Source organism: Coturnix japonica, chromosome 11 (genome assembly GCF_054131305.1).
Source record: "Coturnix japonica strain WE chromosome 11, WE-NBRP24, whole genome shotgun sequence".
Classification (NCBI taxonomy): Eukaryota; Metazoa; Chordata; class Aves; order Galliformes; family Phasianidae; genus Coturnix; species Coturnix japonica.
In genome coordinates this window covers 6,278,998-6,296,074 of record NC_140673.1, presented here as the reverse complement: position 1 = coordinate 6,296,074, position 17,077 = coordinate 6,278,998, and the positions used below count along the sequence as shown (strand labels likewise).

General features: G+C 40.9%; 1 protein-coding gene across 2 annotated transcripts in view; it reads right to left on the bottom strand.

The window, feature by feature from the left end:
• The window catches only part of COP1 (COP1 E3 ubiquitin ligase), a 119,699-nt gene that overhangs the window by 41,141 nt on the left and 61,481 nt on the right, over nt 1-17,077 (bottom strand). For both annotated transcript variants that reach the window (XM_015869783.2, XM_085510957.1), the window contains exon 15: nt 10,545-10,661. In XM_015869783.2, coding sequence (XP_015725269.2) covers nt 10,545-10,661 — 117 coding nt within the window. The remainder of the gene's footprint in view (nt 1-10,544; nt 10,662-17,077) is intronic.

Genomic DNA, 17,077 nt, shown 5'->3' with positions numbered 1-17,077 from the left:
CCAAGCTTCAAAGATGAAATACATTAAAATAGATTTCCTTTAATTTAAGATTCAAATTTGCTTAAGCCGTTTGTTATTATTATTCTGGAATCTCAGATCTTTCACGTTTTGCCTACTTACTCCCACATACTGGAGGTGGCACGAGGTGCTGCCATGCAACCTTTGTTAAGTGTAATTAACTTTATTCTTATAGTTGGAAAGAAGGAAAGAAGGAAAGAAGGAAAGAAGGAAAGAAGGAAAGAAGGAAAGAAGGAAAGAAGGAAAGAAGGAAAGAAGGAAAGAAGGAAAGAAGGAAAGAAGGAAAGAAGGAAAGAAGGAAAGAAGGAAAGAAGGAAAGAAGGAAAGAAGGAAAGAAGGAAAGAAGGAAAGAAGGAAAGAAGGAAAGAAGGAAAGAAGGAAAGAAGGAAAAGGAAAATGAACTACAGAACTTCAACTTTTGCAGAGTCTGTAACAACAAACAACAGCACTTTGAGGTCTACAAGGGAGTGAGATGGAAAGTTAGCTTTCCCTATGACAGAGAGGTAGACTGGAGTTTGAGCATAGGGTTGAGTGCTCCAGCCCCGGGAATAATCCACTGCACTAAGGAACATGAAGGCTGGTCTTTTCCAGTGTATAAGAGAGTATGGAAGAAAGAAAGAATAGTAAGAAAACTTTCCAGCCAAAGAAGCTTTACAAAAGATTGATTTCACTCTATAGAATAAGACCAGAACGGACAAGGCTCAACACAGGCTTTGGTCCATTGCAAGCAATTGCAAGGAGAAAAGACAACATGACAGTTTCCACTACATAAAGAAAACAGATGCTTTGGAAAAAAAAGAGAGAAGACAGCAACACGTTAAGCACGGGGAACAAAATGGACTTGAATTCAAGAAAACAAAGCCCTGCAACAAAAATTAACACAAGAATTTCCTGAAGAAATTGGATAATATCAACAGCAGTGAGTTGACACCAGTGCCCTCTTTACAAACTATTTCCTCTCCTGTAAGCGAAGAGATTAAATATGGGTTTGATATAGTTTGAAGCAAAGAGCCTTTGGCAGACAAAACAATCCGGAGCATTCTGCTGAAGAATGCAGCGTTCTGCACTTGCAGCATGACAAATCACATGGCGAGGAGAGAAGAGAGATAAAACCATTTCATCCCAGCATTTCCCTGCTGGAAGATCATCACAGCATCAGGCTGAGTTAACTGCTATTTATTTTTCCTGTCCATAGCTTCCCATCAAAAGACCTCACAAACAAAGAAAATTCTATCCCAGTGCAGTCAGTGTTACAGGCACAATTACAGTGTTTGCTGGGTATAGCTTCATATTCACAACGCTCCGTTGCTGAAGTTACAAGCATTCTGTTTATGTAACTAAAACAAAACTACCCGTTTGAAGCATTTGTTTTACCTCTTCTTTTTAAAAGAAAAGAACAGTTTTCCTGGATATCCATTTTCTTTTACCCTGGTGGGGAAACTCAGCAAGGTATTCAAGGAGCAATGCCTTGCTCTGCAGCAGCCAACTGGAACAACGTCCTTATTTTGTATTTCATGTGTGCACCCAACGTGATTTGGGATGCAGTGCTTCATTCATGTTTGCTCTCTGAGTTCTGTCTAGACAAGTGGTCTCAAACACCTCTGTACAGCACTCCCAGGGAGCTCATACACATCACAAGCATTTAACAGCCACCCACCAAGGGCCCAGGGTTGGAAAAGCACTCAATAGATTTTTCCCTGTGGGTTGAAGCTCCCTGATGTTCTCTTCCCTTACATCCTGGCTCAGAGGACTATGCAACAGTAAGCAAGGTTCGTATGATTTGTTTTGCTGGTGGCAAAATCTGAAATCTATCTGTTAAGTAAAACACAGAGCAGTGATGTTAGTAGGGCTGTTATGGGGAGTTTCTAAAGCAGAAGAAGGCACGCAGGTTTTTGGGGATGACTGCATTCTGACAATCTCATTTTCTCATGCTGTAATAAAGACCACTATTGGAGGCAACTGCCCATCATATTTAAAGAATCCAACACACAAATCCAGCCCTGATCTCCATGTAAACAAAGGCAGAACGCAGTTCTGAGAAGAAGGAAATGCCTAGCAACCTTCTGTAGGGCAGACTGGATGATACAAAAAGCAATATGGGAAAGGCTCACCACATGCAAACTGAATTCAAGGGAGCTCCAGTTGCATAGAGCACAACTGGTAGGGTCAGTCTCATGGCTGGCAAAACCAATAGCTCACGTAAGCACTCTTCCAAGGAAAGGCTCAGGGAGGTGACAGCAGTGGGCTACAGGTTAGCATATGATATACGCCGACAGAGCTCTGCAGGGAGGATGATACTCTGCTTCAGCCACTGATTGTAATCTCTTACACCAAATGCTTTTCTTTTTTAATATATATCAACACTAGCATTTCACTGAAGATCTATATCTCCCTCTGCTGAACAGAAAAAGGGAACAGCAGCCTTGATGGGATCTGCCACCTATTTTTTAACCTTTGGATTCGACAGATTCCCTATGGCTTGAAGATACAGATGACATTTGCCAAGGTATGGAGAATGGTCTTTATGCACCGGGGACGTTTTTTATTGACTTGTCTAAAGCCTCAGCCCATAAAGCCTCCACTAAGTAACTTGTCCCATATTAAGGGGAGAGGGAAGAGACATAAAGCTTTAGAGATCTTAATCCATTGAGAAAAATAGTTGAGGTGGGAAGGGGAGCAAAACAGACTTCTCTTGAACTCCTTTGCAACTTTGACCTTCATGGCTTTAAAGAACTGCAGAGATTTCTCATAGGAGTAAGGGATAGATGGTCTGTGTGCAATTCAAAGTTTTTCTTATATCAGATTGCTGGAAAAAAACCCAAAATACTCAGTAAAGATAAGGCAGATCTGTCAGTGTTACAAAACTAATGAAGACAATAGCAGACCTGCAGAAATCTGCTGTTCAGACTCTTATTCAAACTCTTCTTCTTGACAATGGATGTGTATGACTATATCCACTAATTCATATACTTCAAAGACCATAAATGACTTTCATGACACCCAGAATATGTTAAGTAATTTAATCGTAAGAAGTCCCCCAACCCATGCTATAATTTAGATACATGTCTGAAGATCTGAACTGTCTCAGGTGCACCAGAAGTCTTGTACAAAGACTGCTGGCTACATCCATCAAAGCCATCGGTACCACCTCATTTGCTGAGCAGATCTCTCCTGATTCAATGTACTTGCTGCACGCAACATTTGACCTTAGTGCAAAACAAAAGTCTTGTTACTAATTCCCTCAAAGCATTGGAGGTCATGGAGCAGTGAGGAAGGTGGTAGTCAGGCTTACACTGACCACAAGGTCCAAGACAACAACTTCATGCAGGTGAAGGCCTGATACACTATAAAAGATAGATATGAAAAGGAACATCCTCCCTAAGATTTTATTAGCATGTTTATGGAGCAACAGCTTTAGGATTTCTATTATATCAGCAAACATCACACAAGAACCACCACACAAGCTTCAGAGCAACCAAACTGGTTCTAGGAAAAGTGCAGGTTGCTGCAATAGGCATTACAATGTTCAACTGAGGACACAGGTTTGTCTAATTCTCAGCCAAACCTGATGTGTGCCCAGCACTATGCTGTGCCTGTCTGGCCTGAGGAGATACAAGCCTCCTCCTCTGAGGTTTTGGAGGTGGTGATCTCACTCATCGCTTAAATGGCCATCAAAGTAGATTCCCGTCTTGTTGGAAGAGATGATGAATATTAAAGATATTATTATGTCACAATCACTAACACTCAGACTTCAGATTGGAGTGCTTCAATCAAAACCCTGAAGATATGGTAGATAATGCAGATGAGAAAATAAGTATGGAAGAAGTACATGACAATACACAGGAATCCAATGTGGAAAAGAGGCAATCTATGACGTAACTAGGCAATGAAATGACCCACAGGAAGGACAATTGGATGTGTACATACATCTACAGCCTTTCTTTTTGTCACCAAATTGAGATGCAAGTGTCTAACAGTAGGAACTGAAGACAAGCTCCTCACAATCTAGGCCAAGCATCTTGAAACTCTCCTCTTACAAAACATGGGCAATCTCCAGATGTTCAGACACTGTGGAATGGAGCCTTCTAGAAAACAGATCACACTGCATTTGTATGTTGCAGATTTCTTCCTAAACAAGGTGACAATTTTCACCAGTTTGTATGGAAAAGGTACTCTGTGTTGTCTAAGTCCAATTGTACACTGTCCTCAAATAAAAACCTGTAAGCAGTTTGAAAAGGAGGTACAACAATGAGGCACTAGAGAAGATGTCATTCAAATAAGTAATTCCTTTAAATTCAGCCATCAGAAACAAACTGCAGCTTTGGAAACTGAGGTTGAAGCAAATTCAACGCTTAGAAATAGAGCAAAAAGTCCTAGCAAGAGCAATTTGACATTGGGAGGAAAAGATGAATCTCAGAGCTGCCTATTCTGTTTCTCAATTTCAAGGCTTATTTCAATCTTAATTTGAAGTTTGTAGTGTTGACTAAATGATTTCAGCACTGGTTGTAAGACAAAATGTTGGGGAAAAGAATATTTAAGCAAACAATAAGAAAGCTCGTTTCTTGCTAATGGCAGATTTATCCTTTTCTCCAGAGAATCAAATGGAGCTTCTCAAGTTCATTTCATTCGTTCACTTGGCACTGAAGTGTGATGATCTCTTGGATAGTCTGGTACCTCCCAGTAGGTCTCTGTAGTGGTATTCACTATGTACTGCAATGTATGTATTGACCCAGTGAATCTGAGATGACTTTTTCTGTGTAAATAACGTGAAATAAGCTTTAAGTCCTGAAATCTGTATATACAACACCTTCTTCATGCCTGTAAATGGGTTTTGGGTTTTTTTTCCTGTCCCAGCCTGATCTAAAGGCACTGCACAGTGCCTGGCTGAGCTGGCATCTCTCTGTTGTGCCCACACAGGCAGGTCAGTTTACACAGCACTGGTTTAAGTAACATGGTATGGCTGCAGTTCCTCCATTTCCCAGTTCTGAACAGGTGCAGATCTACCTTACACGTCTGAAATCTGAGCCAGAAAGACAGTCTTTGGACAGGCATCAGGACAGAAGGCAGTTTGATACTTCAATTTATATTACATTCCAGCATTTATGAAGAGGGATCACTTTTAAAAGAAACATTCAATACAGTGTTCTAAACTAAACAATCTTACTAAGCTCAGCGCTTCCCCCAGATTAATTACTATCAGTTCAGACAAATGATTACTACCATTGGCTGAAACCACAGAATCATAGGAGCTGGAAAGGACCAAAAGAGATGATCAAGTTATACCTCCAGCCAGTCTCTGTGCTGCTGATGACCACCCTCTGAGCTCTGCCAGTCAGCTCAATGCACCATCTACTTATTTATCCCACATTTTCTAAGTTTCATAACAAAGATGTTGTGTGAGACCATGTCAAACACAGACACCTTCCCTCAAGGGACCCTTAGAAGACTGAAGAAGGGCTGCAGATGCTTTCCTAGCCTGCAACAAATGAAACACTTGGCACAGTTTCTGGAATTAGTTTAAGCCATACTATGTCAGGCATGCACTTGGAAAAGCATGGCCTTGCCCCCATCTTTCCCTGTCAATAGCCTCAGAGATTACAGACTAGAAGAAACTCACTGAATACCCTTAAAAAGGTAAGATACCCTGCAGGTCCAGCTCAACAGAATTTACAGGCAAGTCCTGGACTGCTGCATGCTGCACCAGTTCCATAAAGGCTGAATTTTCTGTGCTGCTGTGAACTTTATCCACATGCTTCAAAGAAATGCCTAACCTTAGCCCGTGCCTTTGAATACCAAACTCGATTCAAAAGCTAAAGGCAATCCTATAGCTTAAGCTCAAAGAAGTTGCTTAACTCCACCCTAAACATATCACATTTTCACACAGATAGATCCTTTCTGAGTCATTGCTGGCTTTCAGTAGAGCGAAGTACTTACCCAGGAGAATCTATTAAGGTAAGACCTTGCTTTCAGCTGGAAAACATTAATTCTCTTCCAAAAAGGCATGCTGCTTTCTTGGTCATTAATATCACATCATTCTTCTGAGATGAGTGACAAGGCAGGCAAGTCACCCAGATCTCAGGCAGCATGAAAGGCTGGCTCTACACAAAGATATTGGGAAAAGAGAAATCACTCCCTCCAGTTACTGCAGCAAGAAAATCAATATTTCACTGGACAAAGATGGTCTTCGATGCAGTCCTGCTCGGGCATCAGGTACATTAGCAAAATTGAATGGTACTGACTAAAAAACCACACGTGACCTTGAACTCGAAGTGCATCAGGGCTGCGCAGGGAATTTAAGAGGTGGGGATACAGTTGAAAAGAAAAAAAATCAAAACAAAACGGTTGACATAGCAACAAGGAGTCCTTTTTCAAGTTGTACGCTGTGAATCAGAATCATTAGTTTCGTGGCCTTTCAACAAGGAACGAAAGGCTACAGCATTCAAAGCCAGAGTATGATGCCATTCTGTAATGCTGAAGATGGTGCAAGAAAAGTGTTTTTAAATAGCATGCAAAACCTGCTGGACAAGGGCAAAGTCATCTGGGAAGGACAAGCAGCTACTTGGGAAGCGCTCTTGCTCAGCAGCATTGTACAAGAAGGGAAGGGAATAAGGAAAAGGGACAGAATGGGGAATGAATGCATGGACAGGAATAGGCGGAGAAGCCGGAGAGTGGGGAAGAGACTCCACCCCAGTGTAGACAACCTCAACCTCTGAGGCTGTAGTTTTATGTAAGCATTACTACCAGCACAATGAGTGGTGCCCAATGCTTTTCTGGGTCAGTACACCTGAATCTACACTGTCAACAGATTGTGACAACGCAGTGATATCTGACTGAGGTTGAAACTAACCCACCAAAATGTTAAGCTCTGAACATGATGCACATGTTCCGCTGCACTTCTGTCTATGTATACTCATCAGCTGCTTCCACTTGTTTGTACAACTCCTGGGAAGCAGGTAGACTGCTTTGTGGCTGTGTAGTGCTGAGGAGCCCCTCTCATCCCCAGTTCAACCTGCCACATTTATGGGTCCTGCATGGAGAAAAAAACCACATGAAAGATGATGATGAATCTAGTGCAAGAACTCAGGAATTCAAAGTTTTGATGATCTGATCTCCGCATAATATATGGGAAATAAAAGGTCAGCAGTAGCTGCTGACGGTATTACAGCATGCTGGGAATAAAGCATTGCTGCTATCAATAGCTGTGCTTAGCTCACTGGAGATAGTAAGACAAGCTGATCTCACCCAGACTGCATAACTTGGACTTTCAAGCTGCCAACTGTATACATTTGCAGCCCATTTTTCACAATTTTTCCCCTAAAAGCAAGGAAACAGTACTGCTCAAAACTATATGGGTTGAGGGTATCAATGCTATTGCTGAAGCAGAACAGTAACAACCTTTGGCCATGACTTATACGGCTAATTTCAGTATAAAGACCCACCTATTTTTAAAAAGAGGAAAAGACCACAAAATTACCTGATTTTATATTTGTCAGTGATTACAGTTTATACCGCACAATGTTTCAACACAGTAAGCATGCAAATAGAATCTTTTATGAAAGGAATAGACAAAAGGGATCTTTTCTTCTTTATGGCCCCTCTCCACTGCAATGGATTCCATCAGGTTGCAGTTCTGATGTGATAGCTTTCTTCTCACCTGAATGGCCTGTCAAATTTTAAGACAATTATTTCCTAAACTGAACACCTATTTCTCTATTTTAGGTTCTACTTCCAGTGTATTGCTTGCTTGTTTTGTTTTAAGACACAGAAATGATCTTTTGGTCATCTGAAAGCTTTTGGAGTAAAGAGTCCAGAAAAGAAACATCTATCATCCATCTAAGATGGGAATACTGGGATTTGCAACTGTAATAGCAACTAAAGCAGTTTTCTGCAGCATCTACTTGAAGCCAAGCCAGTACTTCACTCTAAAGGAGGACACTTCATATGGAGATAACGCATGAACTTGTGCAGAGCAACATCCAACAACCTAAAGACGAATAGCGAAATCCTAGACTTGCAGTCAAAATTGCATTACTAAAGCAAGGGTACCAATTCACAACCTATCCCACGTACAGAGAAAGGGGGAATGGAAGATATGCATTTAGTAATTGAATTATGACACAATTAAACCAACCCACACCATCTTTTTATACCTCAAATATTACATACTTTCCCCACCAACCATTTCATCAATTGCCTCTTAAGTTCTAAGCTGTAAGGATATATACACACATACATGCACGCAAATACAGCATCAAGTTCCATCAAACCAACACTACGAAGCACATACAGGAGCAGCACTTCTGCTTAAACACTGCACCCAGTTCTGTTGGGTGGGCAGTGTTGGGAAATCAGGGCTCCTTTATCACTGAAAAAAATCATTGGGACAGTAGTTGACATGAATTCTCATCACTGAAACTCCTCTGAGCACCTAAGCAAGTCAATGCAGAGACAAGCCCACTTCCTAAAACTGCCCATTATAGTTCTTAATGAATCAGTGTTTTCTACTACCCATCTTTATTTCTGTGACAGGTAACAGGAACCTCTGCATCCCTATTTCCTTTTTAAACACTGTTTAAAGAAACCAGATTTTCTCTCTCTTTGTTAATTGTACAGCCCACGTGACAAACACGGTGTTCACAAGTTACACTGTTGTTTTTCTTCCACGGACTCAATGAAATTAGTAAACAAGATCAGTTCAAACTGATGGAGAAGGAAAAAACTACTTCTGTCATAACACATTAAACAGGAGAGTGCCTGCTTTCATACTCACTATAGAGAAAAATAAACTAATTTCTTTACTTCAAATTTTTACTTTAGAAATAAAACCAGCTTTTAAGATCCCTCTTTTTTGGTTAATTTCATCTGGCATTTTTTTTCCCCCCACTCGTATTTATTGCTGAAAGATTAATTAAAATTCTTTTGTGGGAAATCATTCCCACCAGTACAATTAGTCCACGTAATTGCTCCCACAACCACTGTTAAATATCCATTTTGCTTTTTATTTAGACTTAATTGCCAAGCACCAAGAAGATGCTAATTGGTGGTAAAGATGCTTTTACTTTTTACAACAAATATCGTCTGTCTTCCTCCTACGTGCTCTTCCCTACTACAAATACCATTTTACCCTCAGCTACCTCAACCTCAATAAAGCACATGTGGTGATACGAAGCTTCCACTTAACCCCTAATGTCCACTAATGCCTCTTTCCCCAACAAGACGAGACAAGTGTGGTTTTAATTTGGTATGAGCATGGCCTGATAGATTCAGACACACAATCTGCTTTCATCCCATGTGCCCCTACAGCTTCAAAAACCTTCATAGATTTATCTGTGCCTTATCCTCTCCTCTGCCTTTCAGGTGGAAAAGAATCCCAGTCACTGATTTATCAGGAAGAATTCTGCTTCATGGTGCTGTTACATATCTATTTTAATCAGTAGCTGATCCATTTGGAGCTAGTGCTCTCATCGTTCCCAAGAGCCTTTCACAGATAGCCCCTTTCATTCAAATGCTGCTAGTAGGTATTATAATTCAATTCTATTCTTGCATGTAATTCACTAACCTTCAGCAAGATGCCTGTCAAGCAAGTCAATATTTTACACTCCAACTTGAATCCATTTTTTGCAGTGTATCAAAATGCAAATGTATTTTTTCCTCCTAAGAGTCAATTCTAAGCATAACCAGTCTGGAAATTGGAACACCTAAAGAAAAATGGCAAAGTAGCGATTGCAAGAACGCGATCAACATATCTCCCAAAGTCCAGAGATAGCAAGTGTCATCAGAACATCTAGTTACAAGCACATTAAAACTCCCTGAGGAGAAGGGAAATGCAGAGTTGGTTAAACATTTATATGTACCTCTAAGTTTCAATTGCTGCATGTGTAGCACAATACAGTTTCCTCCTGAAGTGATACCCGCTCTGCTTTCAAGTCTTTGTACAAACAGCAAAACCTATTTAATCTAAAAGAATAGAAGTCATATTGTGCCTTTCCCAGTGACATCAAGAAACCCCCAAAGCCATTAACATTAACGCTTTACTCAACCTAGGAAAACATCAACCCATGAACAGGAATCATATCTGCAGCTATGGGAAACATGCACGGCCACTGTTCTACAGCACGCCTCAGGTAAAACCAGTTGAAACTCCCAGTATGGTTTTCTACTATTTCTAAGCAATGCTGTAAATTTGAAAGGACAACTATCACCATGTTAACACGCTCAACCTTGCTTCAAGACTCACAAAGCTGTGATTTGCTTGGTAGCTATCTCAATAAACACATTGTGCCTCTTGCTTTCACGAGTTTTTTTTCTCTGATACACAGGCAAATTAAAAAGTCAGGCTGCAGGAAGGAGTTGACACTCAGGTATCACAATGTCTTCAGGGTGACTGCACATTTGAAAAGCTTTACTCAGAGACATTTTAACTGCAAAGATACTACACTCCTAAGAATAGCAGCCAAGCTCAAGAAAGAAGAAGCTTAAAGGAAGGAAGAAACAATACCTCTTTGCTCAAGGATCCTTTCACCTACCTGCACAGCCAAAGGCTAGGTGGTATCTAGAAGAAGGGCTGAATTTGACACAACACACATTCGCCTTGGCTTCAATGCTTGCTACGGAGTTGTCCAAATTGGTAGACCACAGCTTCACTAGAGAAACAGAAAAAGAAGTTAGTAAGCAAAAAGACCCAACTTCATCTGAAAAGTATGGAATCACCTTCAAAATTAAGATGACAAACAAACTCATTTGCCAAGATGTTAACAACTAGAAATGGCTAGATTCTAACTGATGGCTGCTGAGCCTGACAGCTTTCCCAGGTACACCAATACTCCACTCATCCCCATACACTCAGGAGGTGCTGAAGGTGCATGTCCCATGCAGGTGATGGGTGCACAACAGATGACTCACTGTTATATTATAATCTCAACATTTAAGATGACTGGACTGCAGATCCATATAACCACGAGCAGGAAGGTTTATACCCCCTTTTGTTCTTTGTTCCCTTGCTGAGATGTACAGAACTCCATGCTCCAAGGCAGAACTGCTTTGCACTTAATAAATGCACCTAATTGTATGCTTAAACACAAGCGAGTAAGAACAACTTGTTTTATTCTCAAGAAACTGGCACAGACAGAAAAGAAATCAGTATGCTAGCTTCCTATGATGATATATTTCCTTGGTACAAAGAACTCTACTGTTTCTCAACACTGCTGTGTGAACACTGATTAAACTATGTTGTACAGAACAAGCTCTTCCCCAAAAGTACTACAGTGCTTCACAGGAAGATCAACAGAAAACACCAGTGGCTTTTCAAAATTTAGCTTTCTCTACTATCCACAAAAACTTCAAGCATCATTTAACCTCAAAGATGAAGTGATAAGTGCTCCCCACGTGGTCAGTCTTACTCTTAAAATAGAATCACAGATGGTTTGAATTTGAAGGGATTCTAAAGATCCTCTAGTTCCAATACCCCTCTCATGGGTAGGGCTGTCGCCCATCAGGATCAGGCTGCCCAGGACCCCATCCAACCCGGCCTGGAGCACCTCCAGGGATGGGGCACCCACAGCTTCTCTGGGCAGCCTGAACCAGCACCTTATCACTGTGAAGAATTTCTTCCTTGTATCTAACCTCCACCTACCTTTTAGTTTAAAGCCCATTAACCACTGCCTAATTCCTACATGCCCTTATAATAAGTCCCTCCCTAGATTTCCAGTGGTCCTCCCTTTATGTACTGGAAGGCCACAATGAAGTCACCCTGGAGCCTTGCCTTCTCCAAGCTAAACAAGCCCAGCTCCCTCAACCTTCCTCCATAGGAAAGGTGCTCCACCTTTGCTCTGAGCATCTTTGTGGCCCATCCTCTGGCCTTGCTCCAACAGCTCTACATCCTTCTTGTGCAGAGGGTCCCAGGCCTGGATGCAATACTTCAAATGGAACAGGGCAGAACAGAAGAGGACAGTCACTTTGCTCACACCGACCAACGACCACACTGCTTTTAATGGAGCTGAAGATACAGTTGGAAAACGTACACAATTAGCAAAGGTACAGATGCCCTGCACGCAGCATGCAAGTGTCAGCAAGGCTGATTTAAGTCTGCAGCAAGTTGTGCTGTACTCAAGCATCATGAACTGTGTTCTGAGGCAGAGCAAGCTAAAGCCAAGAGCTGAGCATGTAGGAGATGCACAAAGGCTTAAACCCCATAAAAGCTCCAAGACCCTGTTGGGTTTCTTCAGATCTGTGGCCATCTCTTGACAGAAAGTTTGCTTCGGAGGTGAAGGTGTAAGTAAAAATGGCAAAGAAGAGCAGGAATCTTGTTTCCCACTATAGTCAGCATGTTAGTGAAATAAGTATTCTCATGGTGAGTCCCTTCCACTTGCAGAGCACTCCTCTATACGTTCTCTTGGTCATTCAAATCCCTGGAGCTCTGAAGGAAAAGCAATCCTGTGTGGATTATCTGAGGGTATTTTAAGTCAAGGAAAAGAAGGAATGTTGGCAGGTTCATTCCAGTGCTCCTACTTCTTAATAGTATTGTTATTAATGAAAAGCTGGCAATGTCTGATCACACCTTAGGGAATGGCTCTAGGAACAGAGGAAATACACAACTGCTCAGAGCACACCAACAAATCATTTTCAAATACAGCCCTGTGCTGGCATCTGACAGCTGCCTGGAACCATTACAAGGAAGCACGAAGACAACAAAAAACACAAACATTGATGCATACTGGATGTACATAAAGCCATTACATAAAATCCAATGAAAACAGCACCCACACTGCTGTTGGTTTTCAGCAATAAATCTATCCTTATTTACCTGAGCCATAATGTTCACCTTAAACATCTAGCCACGTTTGTAAATAAAACAAACAACCTTGTAAACATCAATTAAGATGTTCTTTTCTACCCAGATCAGACTGGAAGGTATAACTCCTCCATTGTATGTCATACTGGGGGACAGAAGAGAAGCACAAAGCTAGAAAAGATAATTCTGCACTGTAATATAACACTAGTATTTTGTATTAATGAACGAAATATACACTCAAAGTTGCAGTGCCAGTAGAGGACGTCACATTTATGAATGTGACAGTATAGGAAGCAAACAATGCTGTCATTATTGAAGACACGGCTGGCAGACAACACTGCTTAAACTTGAGGTATGCAGCAAAGTTAAATGTTCTCACAATTTAGAGCAGTGTTCTTCCCAAATCTAGGAATAAAAGCAAACAGACTCATCTTGAAGCCTTCCAGCTTCCCCTGACATTTATAGCAGTCTCCAACATAGCCAAGTCCCTTCTTGAAACCACCTCTACTAAAGAGCCATTTGGTCTCAGTTTTGATGCAGAAGTTATGCGAGGGCTACCATTTCAGCTTCAGGTTTTTTCCATTCCAGTCTTCAGGTCACACTGTGTAGTCATTTATCTAGAGGAGAGTCAACCTGTGTGTTCAAAGCCATCATAATATTCGTCGCAACTGACAGATGCAGATTAGAGTCTGCAGCAATTTCTGTGATCTGGCTGCTGTGGGATACACCAGGCTCCAATTATATCTTAGTCAGTGCCATAAAAAAGGATGTATGCAACGTGTAACAACTCATAATGAAACTTGTCAAGTTCTACCTGCAACTGTCCATTATTTTTCATAAAGAACTGACAGTTTAATAAAGCATAATTCATAAGAGTTTATTTACTGTAGCTTTCAGCACTGAGGTCGAGGCAGTAATTATACAATACACAGATGTCTTTATCACTTTGAATTGTGTGGATGAGACAAACAACCATCTGAGATTGACTATTTCTACAACACATGTTCTCAGAGCACACTTCCTAGTATTGCTGCTGCTGACAGGTACAGTTCTAAGTGGCCAAGTGGCTACTACTCACCACACAAAGAAGAAGATGCTTCTGGAACAGCCTTCGCCTTTTCAAATGTTTGTACCTTTTTAAGATTATTTTTGCTCAGAACCAACTGTGTCAGTTTATAAATTAATCTTCCATAGACCAAACACTAACTAATAAAGGAGATGGAAGCCTGCACTGCAATAGCCGAAGAGGCTGATGTATGAAATCAGCACACTGATGGTAAGGTCAGGAGTGTGATTTAAACTCCTGATTGTTAGAAGGCAATGACTGCGAGGTATTTCCTTCCTACACACAGAAAGTTTAAGACTGTCAGTCAGGTATCTGGGTTGCCACTTTACCTGTCAGCATCATCTTGACCTTTTGAGACACTCCCAGTTGAATACAATGGACCTGAAAGCTCCAGGAAGTTATTGAACTGCTATTAGCCAGGAAAACGAATGAGCTGAAAGTTCAGCTTGATATTTTAAGAGCTGTAAACACCTAAAACTCCACTGAGAGTCAGTAGAAGCTGAAGGAGCTAAGTATCATTCAAAATGAAGCACCAAACAAACCTCTGATATCCTCACCACAGCTGGAAACATGCTCTGACCTGCAGTCATCAGTACCCTCACAGCTGCTTCTGTTCTGCTGGAGGTCCCCGTTTTGAGCTGGAAATAGTGAAGGGACTTCAGCTAAGAAAGGACACAAAGCCAACACTCCTTCTGTAGTTTAATTAGTCAGTATTGCTAGCGTCTCTGCAAGCATCAGAGAGCTTCAAAAAGATCAGAACAAGGAATACAGACTTGATCACTCCAGAACTGCCTCAGTGAAGATTTAAATTCTCCCTGCACACCAACAGGTAATACTTTGCCTCATTATCTCATTCACTAACATGACTTTGACCACTAAACTACATTCTCAGCCCAGAACTTGTAGCAATGTTGGGTTAAGGAAGAGCTGCAAGTCTGCACTAGCTCCAGCACTACCCAGCACTTCAATATCGACTGTATGCTGTCACAAAATTAAATTACCTTTGCTCAAAGAGCACAACTTCACCCTTTCTTACTTACATGAGAATCACAGCTCCTGCCATTATTATGCGAATAAAAGAGCTGAAAGTAGGGCCATGCAGTTTCCCTAGGCTGTTTGCATCGTAAGTAAACACTAATTTTGCTGACTGCCATCTAGGTGGCATGCACCTTTGGGTCTCTATAGATGTACTCAACTACCTTTGCCACTTTAAGAGGGAAGTGCATAACAACCATAGACAAAATGATGTTTTCATGCATATGGTAGCTATTTCAAGTGCATTAATGCTTTTACGCTCTCATTACCTACTATTAAAGTACAAAGATCTACCACAAATAAGCATCCTGGATTATGTTCATTTAATGAAGAAGCTGATGCAGGACCCAAGACCTGAAGATGTTGTTTCTTATTGTATCAGAAGCATTTTATCCTTTGTGACACTTCATTTATTAGCATCCTCTTTGCTGCGTCTGAGCCCTGGCAGAGACAGTTGTGAAGCACCAATGACAGTATTATTAATCTAAGACCTGCTTTCCCAAATATATCTACTGAGGATACAGAGTGCTTTAAAAATTAGCTTCCAACTTGAAAAGACTGAGAAGGGACAGGCAGATACACAGGTAAGCAGAAAGAACTGGCTAAGCTGTCAACTTTTTTTTGCTGGCTTGTCCTGAACACTTGACAGAAAAATTTTACAGCCATGCCTTCTAGAGAAACATGGAGAGATCAGCTCCAATTGTCCTGGTCACACCAATATCTATCAACAGTGAAATTTCTTGTTAGAAAGCCAAGAGTGGCCTTGCACAAGCAGAGAAGAGAACAGGAAGAGTATGGAGCTCTTGTATTTCCCACCAGATACTGCACCTGGCCAAATATGTCCTTAATCTTCAAGACCATTCGTAGGGGTTACATTTTCCTCAAATTCAACCCTTTTTATGTGAAATCAAAGTTGGACACCAATGACAGTTCAATTTGGATATTTACTACTATTGCTTTGTACCTGAAACGACTTAAAAGCGGTGCTTATTTCTAACACTCACACAGAAATCCATTTATGTTCTTGTTTTGTATGCAAATCACAGGCAAACCGTGGTGGAGGTAAAAGATAAAGTGTTCCAGGCCAGTTCTATTCACTAAAAAACCTCACCAACATACCTTCAAAAAGACCTTTGAGGATTGAAATGCCATTTATGTGGATCTGCAGCCTTTATTTCAATAATATCTAAGTAAACACCGCCCTTAAAAACTATTACTGAAGAAGTGAACTGTCAAGTTAGAGACAAGAGCTCTGCTTGCGGCTGGCTTTCCACAACTGGACAACTTGTTAGCATGCTAATAAATGCGAGTCTACCTAGTAGATAAGCTTCTTTAAATGCACAGCATGAGGGGGGAGCAAAGTGATGGAAAGGCAGATAATTTGCAAGGTGAACGTTCACACTGCATTTAGGCACACACAAAACACTCTTGACTATCAACCATAAGGGGGAAAGTGCAAAAAAATATACATATTAAAAAGAATCTTATATATAAAATAATTATTAAAGCTACATTTTCTAAATGAAATTGCCAGTGACGTGAACAGGATTAAATGCATTTGATGAACACTAATACAGCTTTCTTTTGAAACAGTTTTTAAAAGCATTTAAGAGGTTCTCGAGGTTTAATTGCTGTGCAAAAGTTATCATTTCAAAGCAAATCATGAACAGCTCTGACCAGGGCTCTGTTAGCCCATCTAGCAGAGTTCACCTCCACTGACTACAAAAGGAACTCTAAAGCTCTTTTTGCTTGATAAGCAATTTGTTATTGTAAACACACTATAGATAAAATCTTGCTCATTAGGGATGAAGTATGTTACACGTGTTACAGATTCCTCAGTGCCATCCCCCTTCTTTAGATGTTTCCTGACTCTTAGAAGAGGAACGTTCACCTACCAGCTAGGTTGGGAAAGAATTGCCTTAAGGGTTCTTCAAAATCTCTTTAACCAATGGATCTTTGAGTATGGAAAGTTGAGAGTTGCTCCCAATAACCCCATTGAGTCCACTCTGCCCAACCCCATTAAGCTCTGAAAAACACCCTGCACGTTGTGAAAGAGAGATGCTTATTGCCGTGCAGGACATTTAATGTTCAGAACTATAGGTAAAAATGCCTGCTGCTGTTCAGTGTCTGCATCTTGCCTGACAACCTAATTTCTGGAACACAAATAC